We start from the raw sequence: 22,006 nt of genomic DNA, 5'->3' as shown, positions 1-22,006 counted from the left end.
CATGGTCCACATCAGCAGATGCTTCTTGTGAATAGCAAATTCAAAATTGTTTGAGTGCTTTTTATAAGTCAAAGTAACTTGCATAGTTTATGCGCATTCTCGAGTTGATTGACAGGCAATGTCTATATATAAAAGGTGACTGGCTCTTTTCTGTAAGGTGGGACTTACTTTTCTACATCCATTGACCGTTGGGTGTAATTTCTCCCATTTATTTTAATAGAAGTGACCTGTCTCTGCTAAATAGTCTCTGGCCTGGATCTGTTTAGCCGGATGAGACAGACTGCAGATTTTAAATGCTTATATCTTCTAAAAACTAATTTTGTCAATGTTTAGAAGTACACTAGCATATACCTTAAAGCTAACAGATACACAGATAGCATATGCCCATCTATGAGGTGTCTGTTTTAGATCTGGAAAGCATCACAATCTAATTAACATCTGCTAAACATTTTTAAAAGATCAGATTTACAAACATTCTAAGTCATGAATATCTCAAAGACATCTGCTGATGCTGAATGTCTTATTGACGTCCGAGACATACTTATTGACATATGTCTTATATGGGTCTTTAAGATATTTTTCTGCTATTTTGTTGAATTTATTTTTTTTGATGACAGTGCAGGTAACACCAAGGCCATACTCATGAGTAGACCGCTTGTAAAACAACAGCAACTCAAAGATACTTGTTACATTTCTCAGCGCTGCAGAAGATAGACCAATCACTGTTGTTTGTGATTAGCGGATAAGGATTTTTGTAAAATAATTTTATACAAATTTCCATTTTTATATCCGGTAACAATTTTACCAGTTGATAGATATATATAAAATGATACTCTCTACAGTAAAAATATCGCCAGTAAAAAAATAAAAATAAAAACGCCCTGAGATTTCAATCCGGGCCACCGAGCGCCCCCTGCTGGTCTAGAAATAGAACCTGCGCAGAAGTTGCGTCTCCTGCATCATCGGAAGCGTCCTGACGTCATCGCAGTACTTGCTGTTGCTGTTTGTCATCTGTGAACTGCATCACAATAATCACATTAATCTGATATTATGATGGATGAAACCCCAAAACAATCACTGCAGCACTGATTTAAACACAAATAACGGATATGGCGGAGGCAGATGGTAAGATGAAGCAAAAATCTGTTTTTTCGTATTATAATTACGATGCACCTGCTATAATGCTATACATTATGTTTATTATGGCTTCATTTGAATGCATTTAATGTCGCATATGTGTGTATTTTTATATGTTGTTGTCTGTCCTGTAGATATATAAATACATATGTAACAAGTATTACTGACAGGCCTTCAGTTCGTTTTGTCCCTGTTGAGCTACTGTGTTTTTCTAAATTTTTGTGATTAATAAAACTTGGTTCAATCTTAGCAACACAAGGCCTATAGAGGTTTGATGATAAAATCTAAACCAATAACAAATGGTAATACTGTGGTAATTGTAGACATAGTATTCTTTAAAGTACCTTCCCAGATAGCAAAATGGGCTTGGGCCGGATCTGGGGCGAGTTTGGCCCACATACCACATGCAATTCCGGTCCAAAATTGGCCCAAAAGTCACTTGCCGATATTTGACTGGACCCACAACAGAAAGCGGCCAAAACTAAGACATAAATTGGAGTACCATGTAAATACAATAGTATTAAATGTATTTTTGTAATACTGTTTTACTGCAATATTCACTGTGTTTTACTCTGCCAGTGAAAAATACACTAAATGAAATATGTAGACAAATGTAAACTGTGCCAATGTATATGAATTGTAGAAGATAATGAAGAAAAACACAACTTTGAAAGGTCCTTGTGGTTTTGTGGTTTGTTGTCTGTAGGTCTCAGCAATGCCACTCCCACAGAGGAGATGAACGGTGCTGGAAACCTGATGGACTTTCTAGACGAGCCGTTCCCAGATGTCGGCACTTACGAGGACTTTCACACCATTGACTGGCTGAGAGAGAAATCCAGAGACACAGACAGACACAGGAAGGTAAAACATACGCATACAGCAACAACAACAACAACAACCGCCATTCGCCACTAAGTGGCGGTGACATCACCATGACGCTTGTGCCAGGCTATGTTCACTTTGAGCTGGCAGGAGGTCACGGGGCAGACCCAGATGCCACGGGTCGACTGACTGAGACGATTGGCTGATGGACAACCTGTGCCCCTTACTGTGCCAACTTGCTGTGCTTTAGCCACCCGATGCTCCGCTCGTTGTTGTGAGCGTCGCTCCTCTGCCCTCCGTTGTTGTTGGAGGGCGACTGCCTCCAATTGCCCAGTAGCGTCCTTCACGAGCCTCCTCCACAGAGGCCGATCTTGACACCGCTGGTACCAGTCAGTGGCAAGTCCACTCAGCTCCAGATCCTCCTGTACCACATCATTCCATCTCCTCTCTAACCCGTGCTGTGCCCGTTTAGCCCCCTCAATCCGGCCGAACAAAAGCTGTTTAGGCATGCGGTGGCTGGGCATACACGCATACACACACACACACACACACTGTCAACAGACACAGATACTGACTGTGATAATCTGGGAATTAAACATCAGTCTTTGGAGATCTCTGGTCCGGTGTGATTTAATTGTTAGTACAACTGTGTTTATGATGTTTTGTGTATGTACTGTATGTGAATGTGACATTTGAGGATTCAGGTATTTAATTCATTTTTGCAGATCACCAGTAAGAGTAAAGAGTCGATCTGGGAGTTTATAAAGAGTTTGCTGGACGCCTGGTCAGGATGGCTGGTGATGCTGCTGATTGGACTGTTGTCAGGTACAGAGACACGCCCACTCATGACATCACTGACGGCATAGGTAAATAAACAACTGGATCTGACCCATCTGATGGGCATTGTGACAGGCACGTTGGCTGGAGTGATCGATCTGGCTGTTGACTGGATGACGGATCTGAAGGAGGGGGTGTGTCTGTCTGCATTCTGGTACAGCCATGAGCAGTGCTGCTGGACGTCCAATGAGACGACCTTCGCTGACAGAGACAAATGTCCTCAGTGGCAGAAATGGGCTGAACTGATGACGGGATACACGGAGGTACAATTACACAAATAAGTGATGAACATATTAATATGAAGTGAAACAAAACGAGTTTTCGCTTGAACACCCCATCTCGCCTGTGTTGCTCTCGTACAAAGATCTCTAAAGCTTGCGTACAGACTCATGAACGTGCACAAGAGATCAACCGTCAGTCAAGAGTTTAACTTAATAATACATTAGATTTCAGTTTGTTTCTCACCAAATCTTATCGTATGCTTTCATAACAATCATGAGTCTCATGAATAATTTATTAGACTTCTGAATTATACTTTTATGTTCTTTTGAAGCTTGAAGAGGTGGTCACCATAAACTGCCATTGTATGACATCACTGAGCACAACATTTTTACACAATTTCTCCCTTTGTGTTAAGAAAAAGAAAGAAAGTCATATAGAGTTATAACAACACAGGGGTGAGTAAACAATGACTGAATTTAAGCTTAATTGACAGCATTTGTAACAATGTTTATTACCACAGAAAATATTTTCTACTTGTCGCTCATTTATCGTGGTTAAGGCACTTGCACGCTGGTTTAAAGTATAGCTGCAAGACGTAATGTAAATGTTATATGTGTTAACATGACTTTAATGTGATAAAATTGCTTACGGGGTTTACCAACAGCATTGCGTCATCATGGCAATGAAATTGTAATATTGGATATAACTGTAAACAGATAAGGTTAGTGAACGATTTGATCACATTATATTTTCTTGTTTTAAGCATAATTGAACTACATTTTGTGACACTTATCCTTTAAACTTTATTAAAAAAGAAAGAAGATTTGCCAGTGGAGTAAGAAAAATATACTTAATCCATGATGTATACTGACAACAAGTCTTTTTATCTTACACATTTTTTAGCTTGGAAATTTACAAAATTTAGATTTGATTATTTTTTTTACATTATAATTTACATTAAATCATTTTTACTAGAAAACAGGACTGATTAGGATTTTGATGTCATGGTTGCTTATATCTGTGTAATCTTTTTATCAGGGTGCAGGGGTGTATGTGCTAAACTACTTCCTGTATGTGCTGTGGGCTCTGTTCTTCTCTTTCCTGGCCGTGTCTCTGGTGCGAGTGTTCGCTCCGTACGCCTGTGGATCAGGAATACCGGAGGTAAAGTTCTCATTCAACCAGGACACAAATAAACAGCTGTATCCTGCTGAATTAAACTACTGTTGGAGCGTTTACACAGGTGACTAAGCGTAGATGTAACTTTTTTTTTTAAATAACAAAATGTTATTAATGAGAGTACAACAAAAATCCTTCTTCCAAACCATGTCTTTACCTACCTTTACCTTTAAACCTATAATAATTATTTATAATTTAGAGCTGTCGGGATGGATTTTGCGGGAAATTGCATGCATACGTCATTCGCCCGTGCGTGTTGACGTCATATCCGTACACAGAGAAAATAAGATCCGGCTACTGTAGCGCGTGTGTGGTGTGGGAGTAGCTGAATTTGAAAGTATGTTGTCACAGTGAACGAGAAAAACTGACCATGGATCATTAAAAACGGCAAACCTCCGGGGAATCACCAGTTGTAAAAACAAAGAAACCCTGAACAGAGCAGAGTCTACAAGCACAAAGGGAACGCGACAGAGTCCGTAATAAAACCCCAATCAACATCGGCTTGGCTTTTCAGAAGTGGCGACAACGAGATCTGTAAGGATTTAAAAGCGACCCAGAGATGGCTTTATTTCTTACTCAACAGGTAAGATATTTTATTGATATGGTTTATGTATAGTGGTGTAATCACACGTCTGTGTGTGTGTGTGTGTGTGTGTGTGTGTAGTGTAATACAATAATTATACTGGAATCGGTGCAGAACGTTTCACTTACTAGCACACGTGTGTATTTTCTTTATAAGGGCAATCATTTATATAAATAAATCCTTTAGTCTTTGGCTTGCCAAGGACATGTGAGTCTTGAAATGATGTTGACCACTGGTTGGTAACAATAACAATCTATAAATGAGTTACTATCCTGGTCTATTTGTCCAGAATATCCTGCATTTAACTTTACAACGTTTGACCTTATCAGACTAGCAATCGTTGTGTCTAATGTTAACGAACGTTGCCTAACTTTAATGTAATTTATTTCAAAACATCAATGTTTCCAATAAATCAAAACAACAGCATAAGATATGGCACTTATCTGCTCAGATTACATGTTTTCGGATATCCGTCTTTTCCTTTTGTTATTTATTTGTCCGTTCGTTCTGATGAGATGTCCTGTATCCATGTGTACACCGATGCCTCGAACCACATTCATCCGCACAGAGGAGCAGAGCCGAAGCACAACTTACATCATTACCAAAACAATGTTCTTCCGCAAGACACATGCAGTTTTATTTTTTAACCACTTGAGGGCCAAAAGTTACATAGTGTAGCTTTAAGTTTAGAGTTAGGTGTGTTGGATCGAACTTTGAACTCTATCTAGGGTACAAAATAAACATTTTGACACAAGTTTCTCTATGAAATGACATTTGTCACAAAAATATAGACTTGAGATTAGAGTTAGACCGATATATCGGTTTTAGCAATTAATCGGTGCCGATAGTTGCTTTTTGGAACTATTGGTTAATGGCAAAAATGTAAAACAGTTTGTTTCTATGGTATAACAGCAGCTTTTGGAACTATAAACAATCACTGACGCCTCGTGGGGATTTGCTGTATCTATGTCTTTCGTCATTGACAATATTCATCTATCCTCACTTCAATGCATATTTTGTTATTTTGTTTAAATGACAAATTGTTCTAAATTAAAGCTAAGGCATACAAAGTGTGCCTGTATGGAAATGTGCCCCATCAGCAGATACATCGTATCTCCAACTTCATATCTTGTGAATAATAATAAACCTTATGGCTCATTAAACTTCATCTGGTGACATATATACATACAAAACTCTTCATCTGGTGAATATATAGGCTATAAAAAGCTTCATTTGGTTAATACTTAATATAGATAATTGTAACCGGGGCCAAGTCTTATAATTTCAAAATAAGAGTTCCAGGTGTGTTTAGGGTTTGCTCATAGTAAAAAGTCCCATGTTATGCACCAAATCGTAATTTTATTTTGTTGTAATTATTGGGATTTTGGTTGAACAATAAACTGCATCTGGGATTTTATTGGTTTTGTACTCTTGTAGTCTCTATGTCTGCATCATAGTAAGAAAAGAATAAGAAATAGTTTTAACATTGTTTTATCAATCGGTTTTCTGCCATTTTCATAACCGTAGATCGACCTTTACTAGAGATGCACAGATGCATCAGCCAATCATCGGTATCGGCTGATAAAAGCAATGATCTACAATGGTTCACCTGGTTGTTTAAAAACTGCTGAAAAAAGGCAGATTATTTCCTGTCAAAAGGGGGCGGAAAAACCTGTTGTAAATTAACCTACAATTTAGGCTGTGTTTAAAATAAAATGTCTGTGGAATTTGTTTAGAACTGAGACCAGTTATTCTGAAACTTGGAAGACAGAGACTATCATTATTATTATTATTATTATTATTATTATTTACATTTCTTTTGAAGTTGTGTAATTAATTATCAGTGATTTGAACAAGGTAGCATAAAAGAAATAGAGCCACCAAACTATCGGTTCTAAATAATCCGATATCGGTATCGGCACACCAATGTTGTTCCTCATTTTGGTGTAATGTCTCTTCACGTGGTGTTATGGAGTTTTGTCAATACAAGAAATGAAAGTTTGGCTTCTCTATTCCCTAATGGGTGAATCGACTCTTACAAAAATGGTCAAGAACAAGAAATTATATTTTGCATGAAGTAAACGATGCCTATTTTTAGAGTCACCCAAAAACATTTGATGGTATGTCTCTGTGATATCATTCGCTGATGTCGCTGTATTGTGTTTTAACCCTTTAAGCTCTGAAGGTGTTTTTAAAGGTTTCCTGTTTCAGTGGCATACCCAAAATTAAAGGCTTATAACTCGACAAAAGAAACAAGGAGGGTCAAGTGTTTGATCTCATTGTAAAGAAAACTTTTACAATTTGTCAATAATATACAGTAGATCAGGGGTGTCCAAATCTTTTCTACTGGGGCCTGATGCAAAAAGAAATAAGGTGTCATGGGCTGCATCGTTGTAATAATAATAATAATAATAATAATAAAAGGCTAGATGCCACTATTGCATCATCATTATATTGTATGCTTAATATTATGCAAGTTTGAATCACATTGTGTGTTAATAAAGGATATTTCTCTTACCAAGAATGCGTGTAATAGAACAGTGATACAGGGTCACAAATTAAGGGGGGCTCGGGGCTCTTTGCCCCCAAAAGTGGAAAAAAAAAATAAAAAAATGCCCTAAAGTTCAAAATGTGGGTTTAAAAAAACAAAACAAAAAAAAAAAACATTTTTATACCATCTGATATAGTTCTTAAAATCTACTTTAAGTGTAGCATTTCACACTATCACATAAAATATGTTTTGAATAAAGGAATGACAGTACATTTTTATATGTTTAGAAATTCCCCTGAAAATGATATCCATAGGGCAATTATTGGCCCCTTTATGGAAAAGTACATTTCTGACCATGCAGTAATGTAACACATCTTTTCGTTGTCATCAGAATATGTTACATTTTCCTGCAATGACGTGATTCAAGGAATTACTCTTTATTTATTAGTAATTCAATCATAGTTTCTGTTCTGTTATTACTTGTGGTACAAATACAGATTATATTTGATTGCATGATAATGATTGCACTTCCTTTATTTTCTTTGATACACAAATGTGAGTTGAGTGTGCGCAGTACAAGCAGAGATGCGCGAGGGTTTTGAGACTCTCTCTTATGTCCTGAGAAGTCCTTGAATCATTTTTCTTGTTTCAATCGATTCAAAACTAACCAATTCATAACTATTAATCAACTTCCCAGCGCTGCAGAAGACATTCAAGAGAGTGTGCTCGGCTCTGTGCGCACTCAATAAACTCGTTATGGCCGGTTGCACTGCACAACGGCAGCTCTATCCAGTTGTACTATGCATGGTATAGGGAGATTTTATCGAGAACGAGTACGTGAGCAAAGTATCTAACCCGAAACCAGTCCTATAACAAACGCATCATTCTTTTTGAGTTGCACTTCATCCGTGGAAATCTGGAGGATTCCAAACTCCTGAACTCTTCCAATGAATGAAGCTGGTGGCAACTAAAGAGAACGCACTAGTGGAGACAAATGTGCTGTGAAATGTGGCTGTACGTGATAGCGACACCCAGTGTTCAGAAAACGAATTTCATATAATTACTCAATAGCGGGCCAAATTATTTTCTATATCCAAAATCTCTCACGGGCTGCATCAGAGCAGTCTGTGGACCGTGGGCTGTAGTTTGGACACCCCTGATATAGATTATGATACATTCTTACAGTAGTCATAAAGTTATCGGCCAACAAACGTACAGAAGACAATTTTTTCCCATATTAAAACATACTGCATCTTTTGAACTGAACTCAGTTTTGTTTGTTTTTCCAGATTAAGACGATCCTGAGTGGCTTCATCATTCGAGGTTATCTGGGGAAATGGACTCTGCTGATAAAGACAGTCACTCTGGTGCTGGCCGTGTCGTCTGGTCTCAGTCTGGGGAAGGAAGGGCCGCTCGTCCACGTCGCCTGTTGCTGTGGCAACCTGTTCTGCAGCCTTTTCTCCAAATATAGCAAGAACGAGGGCAAACGGAGAGAGGTGTGTTAAATCTACTATAGTAAATGTTTTTGTTATTTAGTGAAATCTTTTTGCTCATGCGTTTGTTTTATTTGTTTTAGGTTTTGTCGGCAGCTGCGGCTGCAGGTGTGTCTGTTGCGTTTGGAGCTCCAATTGGAGGAGTTCTATTCAGCCTAGAAGAGGTACAGATACACACACACACACACAGTATTACATTTTGGTGCAGAACTCGTCCTGCACCGTTTGTGCTATGGACATGAATGATAACACAGACCGTGGGACTTGTTGAGGAGAGGTGTGCTCTCAATTTTTCCAAGCAACCAGACAAATTTCCGTCTGGCGGACGATAAAATGAGTGAGAACTTGGATTGAAGGAGGGACTCATGTCATGTCTAGAGAGCAGAGTATCAGAGGAACCACTACCCAGAACACCGTATCAACCACCTGGGTAATTCTCATGAAATACAGATTTCTTTCAGATCTCACACAGTTTGTTTTAGAGTTAACGATTTAGTTTCTTTTCTTTTGGAACATGAAAAGGAAAGTCTGAAATCATTGTAAACTGTATAAGACATATTTGAACATTTTTCCACATTTTTGAATAACTTTTCTGGAGCGTGTCTCATTATCGCAACACACAAAGCCATGTCCAGATATCTTAGAAGCTGCGTGTTTTGAAAAATAATTACGTTTGATTTGAACTTTACATGTCAGCATTTAGTAGAGGATCTTATAAAATGAATCATTACTCACCATTTGTTTTTGATTTGTTTAAAATAATCAATTTTATCTCATTACCGAAACACAACCAAATTTGCACCTTTTTAAAAATATTTTCAGATTAATCCGAATATTTTTTTTATTTTTATAACTATACAGTATGTCTAATGGTTGATCGTAGGATAAATGATAAGATTTGGCATTTTATAATTGGTACGTGTTTCAGTAATGATAAGTGTGTTGCAGTAATGAGGTAACCTAAGACAAAAACACAAATAATAGGGTTACTCTTTACAAGTGAGCAAGAATAACTGCTTCATCTTACAGAGGTATTTAAAAGGTCATTTAGTTATCAAAATCATTCAATCCTTCCAGCCCCTCATTTTGAGGACAAGCCTAAAAAGGACACACTCAAAATTCAGTGGCTGTAGTTCATCACTCCATTGTATTACAGGTGTAATTGTGGTCTCTTTTGAAAGTACACACTTAAAAGTTTGTTGTTCAAAAGTCAGAATTAATAAAAGTCATGAAGAAAAATAGTTAGAAAAGCTTTGATTTGTTGTAAAGTAATCATCTATTTTTTCCCATAACATTTATATGAAATAATTAGGGCTGTCATTCGATTAAAATGTTTTATCGGCATTAATCAAATTTTTTTTAAGTTAATCACGATTAATCGCAGATTTTGAAAATGCTGAAATTTGAGACCATATACTGTATACTTATTTTCCTGTCAACATGCATTTAATTTAGAGAGACAAAGACGCGCGCACACACATCTTCGTGCGTCTCTCTCTCGAACTGGCGTCTCCGTCCCCCCTAATCACTCTCCCGCTGATTATTCATTACATCATTACGGCCCGGCCACGCCCCCCTTTTATTTTTATATTCTCATGGATTTTCTCTGTTTAAAATGTTTCTAAATCCTAAAACGTTCTGTTAATTTTCAGGTTTCAATTACATTTTGAATGGCAGATTTTCAGTTTCTTAGTCTTTTGGGCCCCACCGGATATTCAAATTATTTTAATAATTACTTGTTTGAATGTTTGAATGCAACAATGCAAAATATTGTTTAATGGCTGAAATTTCATACATTTTCTTTTGGTCGGGAAAAGAAACAAAGGGAAAAAAAGTGGACCCTGAATGATAGTATTTATTTATTTATTTTGATCATGTGATTTTTGGCATCATTGGACACCAGTTCTGTTATCCAGATGTTTGGAGCGTTAAATTATTATTTTTAGTACAACTTAAATTTTTTCACATTCTTTTTTTTTCATTGTTTATTTTGTTTACACTACATTTAATGGTCCCATAATGACAAATTTACCAGAAATTTCTTTAACTCTCCTATGGTATGACCAAAATAAATTTTTAAAATGTAATAAAAATGCTTTCCTTTATCTGAGCAGTACAAGACTTGGTGCCTTTTCCTCTATTTGCCATCTGAACATACAAAAACAAATTGGGCTTGAGTCCAAGGCCAAGTGGTCGTAAAAAAAAGCGACACCTTTGGTATTCGCGGTCAGAATTGATGACCATTGAAAATGAATGGGAAAGACCAAAAGACAGAGCAATTTTTTTAATCTTTCAAATACAATTAATAAATCCGCCACAATGCAGAAAAAAAACAGACAGAAATTACAGGATGAGACTCTAAAACATCCTCAGTGCAAAACATACACACCCACTCACACACAAATACACTTACACAAAAATATACTCGTGAGACTATAACACAGAGCCTCTTTTTTTTTTTTTTTTTACATTTGTCAAATAAAACCAATAAATCAGCCACAATGCTAAACACACACATGCTCAAAAATGAAGGGGTGAGAAGATAACACACTCACAGTGCAGAACACACACACACACAGAAACAGGACATCAATAAGTGGAGCTCTTCGGCCTCTTTTGGTCATTGTTGACATTACAAGTCATCTGTTGTTTTCCAGCTGATGACAGCAATCTGACACACTCACACACATGCATTTGCAAAATACATTTTTACTATAGAAAGTTTGAAATTGCAAAATATTTACTCTTTTTTTTCTGTTTTATTCTCTAATTTAATTTTCAGAAATTTGCAGTTCATTTCTGTTTATTGATGTTCATTTTCTTGACATTATTATGCATTTACTTTGAGTTTTGACATTTTATGTTTGAAATTAATTATTGGTAGAAAAATGTTTATTCTATGTCTTCTCTTTGTAACACCATGGTCAGGTTTGATTGCAGCATAATGACAATAACTGCAAAAACTGACACTTCAAATCAATTTTATGTAAGGAGAAAGGCTGAAAAATGTTCACGAAATACTACACTGCGACAAGAAACCATGACTAACATTATAATTGAACTTTGTAGGGCAAAAAAATGCTACAAAAGTGGAAAGTATGGCCTCTTCTAATGTCTTGTACTTAATATCTTGTAAAAAGATAAAATACAGAAATGTATGAGAAGTATAAATGTATTCTCTGGAATACTCGTCTCGAATAGCCGTCTGATATTTCTGAAAAAAGACTTCATTATTAATGATTCAATAAATGATTTCATATCTGTTTCTGCAGGTCAGTTATTATTTCCCTCTGAAGACGTTGTGGCGTTCTTTTTTCGCCGCGCTGGTGGCGGCTTTCACACTCCGCTCCATCAACCCGTTTGGCAACAATCGTCTGGTGCTATTTTACGTCGAGTACCACACGCCCTGGTACATGGCCGAGCTGGTGCCGTTCATTCTGCTGGGCGTGTTTGGTGGGCTCTGGGGGACCCTTTTTATCCGTTGTAATATCGCGTGGTGTCGCCGCCGCAAGACCACGCTGCTCGGGAAGTATCCAGTGCTGGAGGTGATCGTGGTGACAGGAATCACGGCTATCCTGGCATTCCCAAATCCTTACACACGCCGCAGCACCAGTGAACTGATCTCAGAGCTGTTTAACGACTGCGGAGCGCTGGAGTCATCACAACTCTGCGATTACATCAACAACCCGAACATGACGCGACCGGTGGACGATATTCCAGATAGACCCGCGGGGCCGGGCGTCTACAGCGCCCTCTGGCAGCTGGCACTGGCACTGATCTTTAAGATAATCATCACTATCTTTACATTCGGCATGAAGGTGAGGGTGAGGGATTTGTCAACTTTACATGTTTTTTCCATAAAAACGCAGAGCTCTTTTTCATACAAAAACAGTAAATAGTGGCCATGTTTGTCAAGCTCCAAAAAGGGCAGAAAGCACAATTAAAGTAGCATAAAAGTTTAGCCAAATTTGAAGCTGTTATTACATAATTATTTAAAAAGAAGTTGATAAGTTTATATATTCATATTTAAAAAATAATAATTTTTCCTCTGCTGGAGTTCTTATATCAAAAAGGTGCCATTTCTTTCAATGATTTTCAGTGATTTTTAAATTTGGGTCTTAAATTTGAGAATGTTTTAGTATTTGGTATGTCCCACTTTTGCTTCCGTCATATTTAAAAATATATATATATTTTCAGGTTTAACTGAATTTTTTGAATCCCAGATTTTCAATTTCTCAGTCTTTTGGGCCCCACTGGATATTAAAATGATAATTGTAATAATTCTCTTGTTATCAAAATGTTTTTTGAATCCAACAATGCAAAATTTCTTCACCTGCCTTTGGTCGGTGTGAAATAATACAATAAAAAATGGACCCTGAATGATATTATTTATGATTTTGATTTGTAATGTCACCTTTGTCATGGCATTTTTCTCAGATCCCCTCAGGCTTGTTCATCCCCAGTATGGCGGTGGGCGCTATCGCCGGGCGTATCGTGGGCATTGCAGTGGAGCAGATGGCATATCATCACCACGACTGGATAATTTTTAAGAACTGGTGTCGCCCGGGTGCAGACTGTGTCACTCCGGGCCTGTATGCGATGGTCGGGGCGGCTGCATGTTTAGGTAAGACATTCCTTTTGAGGTTTAGATTTAAAATGTTAAAAATAGGTTGAATTTGAAGCTGCTGTATGCTTAAGGGTCATTCCATTTCAACTCGGAGGTATCCGGCTCATAATTTTGTTTTTGATCATTTTTTTTATTGGTGAAAGAAAGACATAAATGTTGATGAAAGCCGAAGTATTACATTCCTTTGATCAGTATGTATTGAATAATCCATTATTTTGTAGGAGGTGCAATTTTCAGCTGATTTTGGAGCAAAACTACAGGTCAAAAAAATAACTATAGAAAGGTGTCTGTGTCATTATTTTATTTTTACACAGAGATAGGTAGGTCTATTTCTAAAATCAGCTCTCTTCAGCACCCCTTGTTGCACTTTTTTGTGTTGTTTTTCCAAAATAGGAGTGCCTATAAATGGAGAAGTATTAAAGATATCTCAATATCCTTTTAGATTCTGGTTCTGAACAAACTAGCCTTTTTGGATCTTCATTTTTAAGGCCTTATATTGTTCAATCCCAGAGATCTGGGGCTCTCAATGTGGCTCCATCCTTAAGTTTCAACGAGCGAAAACCATATGTGGGTCACATGGTATGAAGCTATTTTTTTCTCGTACAACAAAACAAAGGTCTGAACTGGAACTAGAAATGTATCTTTATTGATTCACATAAAAACAATAATGTTAAAATCTCGATTATCAAGAGTCTAAATACAGAAAGTGGTATTAAACACTGACTCTTCTTTTTTTTTTAGGTACTGGCTCAATAATGGTATTTTGTTCATTTATAAAAAAAAATTAAATGCGAAATCCTCTGTAGTGTACCTGTAATAATCAAAAGAAATAAATAAAGAACTAAAAAACTTGTGAATTTTGGAAATGTAGCAAAACTGCTATATACAATTTTTTTCAGCCTTGTCTCTTCTTCATTCAGGTGGCGTAACTCGTATGACAGTCTCTCTTGTCGTCATCATGTTTGAGTTGACCGGCGGTCTCGAGTACATCGTTCCTCTGATGGCGGCCGCTGTCACCAGTAAGTGGGTCGCCGATGCGTTTGGGAAGGAGGGAATTTATGAATCTCACATTCAGCTCAATGGTTACCCGTACCTGGATCAAGACGAGTTCACACACCGCACGCTAGCCACGGATGTGATGCGACCACGCCGAAACGACCCGCCGCTGTCAGTTCTGACGCAAGACAGCACCACAGTGGAGGATGTGGAGATGCTTATCAAAGACACCGACTACAACGGCTTTCCTGTGGTTGTCTCGCGTGAATCAGAGAGACTTATTGGCTTCGTTCAGAGACGAGATCTTATCCTGGCTATCAGTAAGTCACAAACACTCAATTTCAAATTAAAATACCAGTGTGTACTTCCCCCATAATCTTATTTGGTGTGTCAATAACTAATATCACAACTACTAATAACTAACAACAATACTACTTTTTTTAGTTCGAATCATAATTTGGCCTGGATGTGCTGCACATTGATTGTTGAACACTTTACTTACCCTAACTATTCTAATTTAATGTGCATAGCTCAATAAGGCTTTGCATCTAAAACGCTGTAGGATCCTTGCTGATATTTGAAGAATTAGATGTTTTTGTTTTTTCAGATTTGAAATATAAATCTCTCTTTTATAGAAAGCTAATACATTTTTTTCAGTCAGAGAAACCATCATTTTAACCACTGTAGCTCAAGTAGATTTAAAATGTTTAATGCAAGAAAATATTGTACAATTCTCCTTAAAAATAATCAATAGTTATAAAATATAGCTGCAAGCAGCAATTACCAGACCAGGCATAACTATGGCTTGTATGATGCAACTTCACTGATTATGATTTTAAGAAAAGTGGTATAAGCAATGTAAGTAGAATTGCTTGTAGTACAATACAATTTATTTTACTTTTGACCAAAAGGTGGCGCTGTCACCAAATTTATATGGTGCTGTCAGGTTGTGGTGAAAATGACACCTACAAAGTTTCATGCCAATACGTCAAAGCGTTGCCGAGATACGGCCTCAGATCCTTTTAGGAGTCTTGCCATCTGTTTCATTAATGCGTTATTCAAGAACCGTTTGGTCTATCAAAAAGCTTTTGATAACTTCTTGACATGAGTGATCCTAGATGATACACAACTAATTTTATGCGAATCGGATGTTCAGCCTAGGAGGACTTCGAAAAAGTAGGTTTTCAATTACTTTCAAAATGGCAGAAAGGAAGTATGGCCGACAATGGCAAATTTGGTATCATCGTCCTCGGCATGACCCAAGGAAGTTAACGACACACGTCTCATGACAATAGTTATAAACATTTTATTATATCATTTGACCATTGTGTGTTGGTGTCCCCAAACTTTTGACACATACCAAACTTCGTAATGATACGCCAATGCGTTTCTAAAATACAACAATTTGAGACAAAATTAAAAATGGCTGACATAGGAAAATTGGGTATCATTCGACTCGGTATGCACCAAGGAATCTAAAGAGACTAGTCTCATGATTTTAGGTCAAACTATTCAGATGTTATAAGCAAAAATATAAATTGTACATATTTCTTGACCACTAGGTGGCACTGTTTCGAAACTGTGCTGGTACCCTAAGGTAAGAAACGTGTAGACAAGTATCTATATCCACAGTAAAACGAGTCCTATATCGACATAACCTGAAAGGCTGCTCTGCAAGGAAGAAGCCACTGCTCCAAAACCACCATAAAAAAGCCAGACTACAGTTTGCAAGTGCACATGGAGACAAAGATCTTACTTTCTGGAGAAATTTTAAATGTATTTGGCAAAGGTGTCTGTAAACTTCTGATTAAACTGTAAATAAAAATTTTGCATGGAGACTTCTGTAAACCTTTTTGAGTGATGATGAATCGTTGAAATGGATAGATTGAACTGATTCATGGAAAATAATCAAACTTACCAACTCTAACGCCATTTTTGCAACTGAAGTTACACTATTAAAATATTTCTGTCTTCTAATGCTCTCATTCTAGTGTGAAACTAGTCTAATGAAGCAATCTTATGACACAAAACTTAATGGCCGAATAGAAAACACAAAATATTTCATCGAAATATTGCTTCATTTTATATAGGAAGCAATATAATTGCAAATAGATTGATAACATGTTGTCCAGCTCTAGTATACAATACTATATCATGTTAATGACTGTACTGTAAATAAAATGGATTATCTCTTTCTTTCTCTGTTCAGAAAATGCACGGCAGAAACAGGAAGGTGTGGTGAGTAATTCAGTGGTTTATTTCACTGAAGACGCACCGCAGCTTCCTGCATCAAACCCGCAGCCACTGAAACTCAGACGCATCCTGAATCTCAGTCCCTTCACTGTCACTGACCACACGCCCATGGAGACGGTGGTGGACATCTTCCGCAAACTGGGTCTCCGCCAGTGTCTTGTCACACGCAGCGGGTAAGACCCTTCAAAACCGTTTGACACTTTTTTTTTTTTTTATGAGTACTTAGGTTAGGGTGAAATTAGTCTCACTACATCCAGAAGTTTCCATCGATCAAGAAGTGATTCTGGCTTCGGGATGCATAGTGTTACTTTTTCACACAATTGTTTATTTAAGTCATAATTTTTGTCTTTTGACAAAAAGGGTGATTCTCACAAAAGCTGTCAAGTAAATGTTCTGGTCATATTTGACCCCAATATCAAAAGAAACAGATGATAAATTAAATTGTTCATACTGAAAATGAAGCCTATTTTTAGGGCCATTAGAATGTTTTTTTAACATTGTGACATTATTTTTGACATGAGTTGCACACATTTTACCCCTCAATTCTCATAACTGCTATGCAAAAAAAGATGCTCATTATGATATTCTCCGCAACATGAAAATATTATATATTAATTAAATTGTAAATTATCTATACACTGTAGAAGTAATCCCTTGGTAATGTCTTTTATTTTCACTTATTTTAATAAAAAAATATTTTACTGTAATTCAGTATAAAAAAACGGGATGTTACGGTAATGAAAACAATTAGTAAAGTGTAAAAGTGAAACGTCCAGATGTGTTATGGTAATGAGAATTGGGGGATAAAATGTGTCCTCAAAATAATGTCACAAGGCAAATCTAGGCTTAATTTTCTTTATGCAAAATATTATTTAAGATTTTATTTATATTGATTTGGCATTAAAGATGACCTGGGCACTTTCTTGACAGGTTTCGTGAGAATCACCAAAATGTCCTTTAACCTCCTCAACTCTGCGAACCCACCGGCGGGTCCAAAAGGGGGCACCATGTCGCGAAAAAAGATTACACTTAAAATGTTAAAGTCTCCGAATCCATAAGTCAGTCATATGAGGTATCGTTTGAAAGCTTAGAATCTGAAGTTTCCATATATAATCATCACTTCTGCATTTATGTTGCATATTATAACAAAATAAGGCCTTAAAACATCTGCATCGCAACCTAGAGGTCATGTGATAGAAATATTAATATGAATATAAAAGTCTTTCAAATAGCACTTAAATAGACAAATAATATATCAAATGAAAGCTCTCATTCTCATGAACGCTTCTGCGTTCATTGTGACCGGTGACTTTAATAAAGCCAGTTTAAAATCAGTCGCACCAAAATATCACCAGCACATTAGTTTCAACACATGAGGGGACCGGGTTTTGGATCATTGCTACTCTCCGTTCCGGGATGGCTACAAATCCCTCCCCCACCCACCATTTGGCAAATCGGACCACTCTTCCATTCTGCTTCTGCCCGCTTACAGGCAGAAATTGAAACAGGAAGCACCCACCCTCAGAACGATCCAGTGCTGGTCGGACCAATCAGATTCTATGCTACAAGACTGTTTTGATTGCACGGACTGGGAGATGTTCCGGTCCGCCTCTGATGATGACATCGAGCTTTACGCTGATAGCGTAATGTGTTTCATCAGAACGTGCGTAGAGGAAGTGATTCCGACCAGAACTGTACGAATCTATCCGAATCAGAAGCCATGGATCAATAGCGATGTTCGCGCGGCACTTATGTGAGAATGCTGTTTGTAGACTACAGCTCAGCATTCAACACCATAGTGCCCTCCAAGCTAGATGAGAAACTCCGGGCTCTGGGCTTAAACAGCTCACTGTGCAGCTGGATCCTGGACTTCCTGTCAAGCAGATGCCAGGTGGTTAGAATAGGCAGCAACATCTCCTCATCACTGACCCTCAACACTGGAGCCCCGCAGGGCTGTGTTCTCAGCCCACTCCTGTATTCCCTGTACACACATGACTGTGTGGCAACACATAGCTCCAATGCCATCATTAAGTTTGCTGATGACACGACGGTGGTAGGTCTGATCACTGACAATGATGAAACAGCCTACAGAGAGGAGGTGCACACTCTGACACACTGGTGTCAGGAGCACAGCTTCTCCCTCAACGTCAGTAAGACAAAGGAGCTTGTGGTGGACTGCAGGAGGAAAGACAAGAGAACACAGTCCCATCACCATCAATGGAGCACTAGTGGAGAGAGTCAGCAGCTTCAAGTTCCTGGGTGTCCACATCACTGAGGAACTCACATGGTCCGTCCACACTGAAGTCGTTGTGAAGAAGGCTCATCAGTGCCTCTTCTTCCTGAGACAGCTGAGGAAGTTTGGAATGAACCACCACATCCTCACACGGTTCTACACCTGCACTGTAGAGAGCATCCTGACTGGCTGTATCTCCGCCTGGTACGGCAATAGCACCGCCCACAACCGCAAAGCACTACAAAGGGTGGTGCGAACTGCCAGACACATCATCGGAGGTGAGCTTCCCTCCCTCCAGGAAATATATACAGGGCGGTATGTGAAAAAAGCTCGGAGGATCATCAGAGACTCCAGCCACCCGAGCCATGGGCTGTTCTCACTGCTACCATCAGGCAGGCGGTATCGCAGCATCAGGACCCGCACCAGCCGACTCCATGATAGCTTCTTCCCCCAAGCAATCAGACTTTTGAACTCTTGATCTCCCACGATCAAAATACATCAGCACTGGACTTTATTACTCTTACTCTTATATCTCACACCGGACTGTCATAAATTATATTATTATTATATTATATTCTCTTAACAACTGACTATCAACCGACAGCCTGAATGTCAATACAGTACAATACTGTACATTCTATATAATACTTTTTTTTTAATATATATTTGTATTTTAAATTTTTATTGAATAATGTGTATCTATATAGTAAAAAAAAAAAAAAACAGCGTATTGTATACTGTACAGTGTATGTTATTATTTGTATATTGTTGAGTGTAATTATGTGTATAACAGATGTTTAAATTGTGTTGTGTTAATTTGATGTTATTGTAAATTGGTATATGTCTCATCACTGTCACGACTGCTATGTTGATCGGAACTGCACCCAAGAATTTCACACACCATTGCACTTGTGTATATGGCTGTGACACAATAAAGTGATTTGATTTGATTTGATACAGTTATTATGTTGCTCTAATACCACAGTTTGAAGATTTTTAAAAGAATCACAAATTGAAGTATGATTTCTGTAAGACATCAAACACATCGTCTCATTATGCTCCGATTACTGCTGTTGTAAGCCCCAAATAGCTAAAAACATTATATCCACTTTTACCGTAGGAAGTTTTCTAAAAAAAATTGCCATTGTTTTATCGTCTGTGAGCTTGCTTGTGTGAATAATCCAATGTTATATCGTAGATGCCCAGAACAAAATATGCAGTCCAGCAGGAAAAGCATGCTAAACAAATCATTGGAAATATATGTTACCAAACATTAATGATAAAATGCTAAATAAAACATAATCGCAGATGGAAAGACTTTAGCTTTCTAATGACATCTAGATTGAGCTTCTAGTCCACTCAGAGGCCGAGATATTCGATGAAACAATGGGGGTGGTGCATGAACTGAAAATTAGACTGAATGTCTATGGACGAGCACATCTTTGAGGGCTAAAATGTGTTAGAGCGCCACCTACATTTCAGATCTGTATATTGTGACGAAAGGTGATAGAGGAAAAAGAAATGTTAGTACTTGCTGCCATCTAGTGGAATAAAATAAGACTTTTTGGAGGGAGACGGGGTGACCAAAACCAGAAGTTCATGCTTACAAATTTAGGATACACATACAATATTATTTATGACTAATTGGAGTTTTTTCTTTAATTTTGGGGGTTTCTGAAAAAATGAGACCAATTTTTGGCAGTTAGTCCAAAGTACGTGTAAATGGTGAGCTTTTAAATTTGAGTGTGAAAAATAGCCAGTGGCAGCCCAAATATGCCCCAGAGTTGAAGAGGTTAAATTTACTAAATATTTTGTCAAGTCATATTTATTTATTTGTCAGTTTTACTCACAATAAAATGACATATAATTTTAGTCAACGAAATTACATTAAATGAACATATTTCAGTTAACAATGTGCAAAATGACACAAGCATGCATCAAACTGTAGCAATGAAAATGTATAAACGTGTAATAATTTAAACATGTATCAAACACATTAAAGATTATCAACATCAACAACATGACAAAACCCAAGAGGACGAACTAGTCACTGGATTTGCCCAAAGTTTGTGAGGTTCATGGCACTGAATATTTTAGAGGCAGTTTCTTCAAAATAAGCTGCAGGGTGAGCCAGACTTTATGCTGATAGTCAAAAGTCCTGTTCCTTGAGGGTTAAATCAGGTGATATGTGATAAATCTGTTCTTATTTAGCATTAGCATGATCTCTAATCAGTAGATCAGTGGTTTGGTTAAAACTGCTGATAACTAAAATAACCACTCTCTCTCATCAGACGTTTGCTTGGAATCATTACTAAGAAGGATGTTCTGCGACACATGGCACAAATGATGAATCAAGACCCTGAATCAATCATGTTCAACTAACAGCGCCATCAGGAGTCGAACCCGCTCCAGACTCAATCTGTACATAGTGCACACTTCCTGTTATCTGTTACACACTCAGTCCTCAGTTCTGCACACTAATATATATTTATTTGGCCAAAACAGGACTGATGCAACTGAGACTGTCGGCCAATTGTTATTTTCAACGTAGATGTTGTTGTTTTTATTACACTGCTCTTGCCATATATTTTTATTTTTTATTATGTGCATTATTGTAATTTTTGATTCTTTTAAAGGATTTGAACAAACTTTACAGGTTAAGTACAAATTCTGCATCATGCACTCACCCTTCAACCCTGTCAACCTGTATGACTGACTTTCTAAATTCAAGAATGTGGAAAAATTCACCTTTTACGTTCCACAGAAGAAAAAAAATCATATGGGTTTGGAATGGCATGAAGGTGAGTAAATAAGGACATATTTTTTTACTTTTGGGTGAACTATCACTGTAAACATGTGCAATGAAAATAAGGCATCTCTAACTTTTGTTTACTGTATTTTTATTGTAAAGGCTGCTATACAGGGTGTGAAACGCACCATTTCACTGGTACATCAAATTTGCGAGGTCTTTGTGAAGTTATTACAGTATATTTGTTTATTAAACAATGTATTATAATACAAAAGTTAACATATGTCAAAATAAAATAGTTTCCAAAATACTAATCGGTTGCAAGTACAATGTTGATTATATATAATGTGCAACCACTACTCAAGTTTAGCTGAGAATAATAAACAT

At 37.5% G+C, this 22,006-nt stretch overlaps 1 protein-coding gene across 1 annotated transcript; it reads left to right on the top strand.

Moving 5' to 3' along the window:
* The first annotated feature begins 980 nt into the window (after positions 1-980).
* Positions 981-21,931, top strand: LOC127426478 (H(+)/Cl(-) exchange transporter 4). The gene is made up of 12 exons (XM_051673331.1): positions 981-1,125; positions 1,844-1,998; positions 2,685-2,784; positions 2,872-3,059; positions 4,057-4,179; positions 8,558-8,764; positions 8,845-8,925; positions 12,034-12,579; positions 13,199-13,385; positions 14,309-14,704; positions 16,594-16,810; positions 21,162-21,931. The coding sequence occupies exons 1-12, from the start codon at positions 1,110-1,112 to the stop codon at positions 21,250-21,252; spliced, it is 2,307 nt and encodes a 768-aa protein (XP_051529291.1). The 5' UTR covers positions 981-1,109; the 3' UTR covers positions 21,253-21,931.
* The last annotated feature ends 75 nt before the right edge of the window (positions 21,932-22,006 follow it).

The sequence above is a fragment of the Myxocyprinus asiaticus genome, chromosome 35 (assembly GCF_019703515.2).
Source record: "Myxocyprinus asiaticus isolate MX2 ecotype Aquarium Trade chromosome 35, UBuf_Myxa_2, whole genome shotgun sequence".
Lineage (NCBI taxonomy): Eukaryota > Metazoa > Chordata > Actinopteri > Cypriniformes > Catostomidae > Myxocyprinus > Myxocyprinus asiaticus.
This window is presented reverse-complemented; position numbering and strand designations above follow the sequence as displayed.

What these genes read in the sequence shown, in the direction of transcription:
- LOC127426478 (XM_051673331.1), top strand. An exon ending in ACACAGACAGACACAGGAAG is followed by an intron (nt 1,999 to 2,684) that starts GTAAAACATACG and finishes TCATTTTTGCAG; the next exon opens with ATCACCAGTAAGAGTAAAGA. An exon ending in TTCTATTCAGCCTAGAAGAG is followed by an intron (nt 8,926 to 12,033) that starts GTACAGATACAC and finishes CTGTTTCTGCAG; the next exon opens with GTCAGTTATTATTTCCCTCT.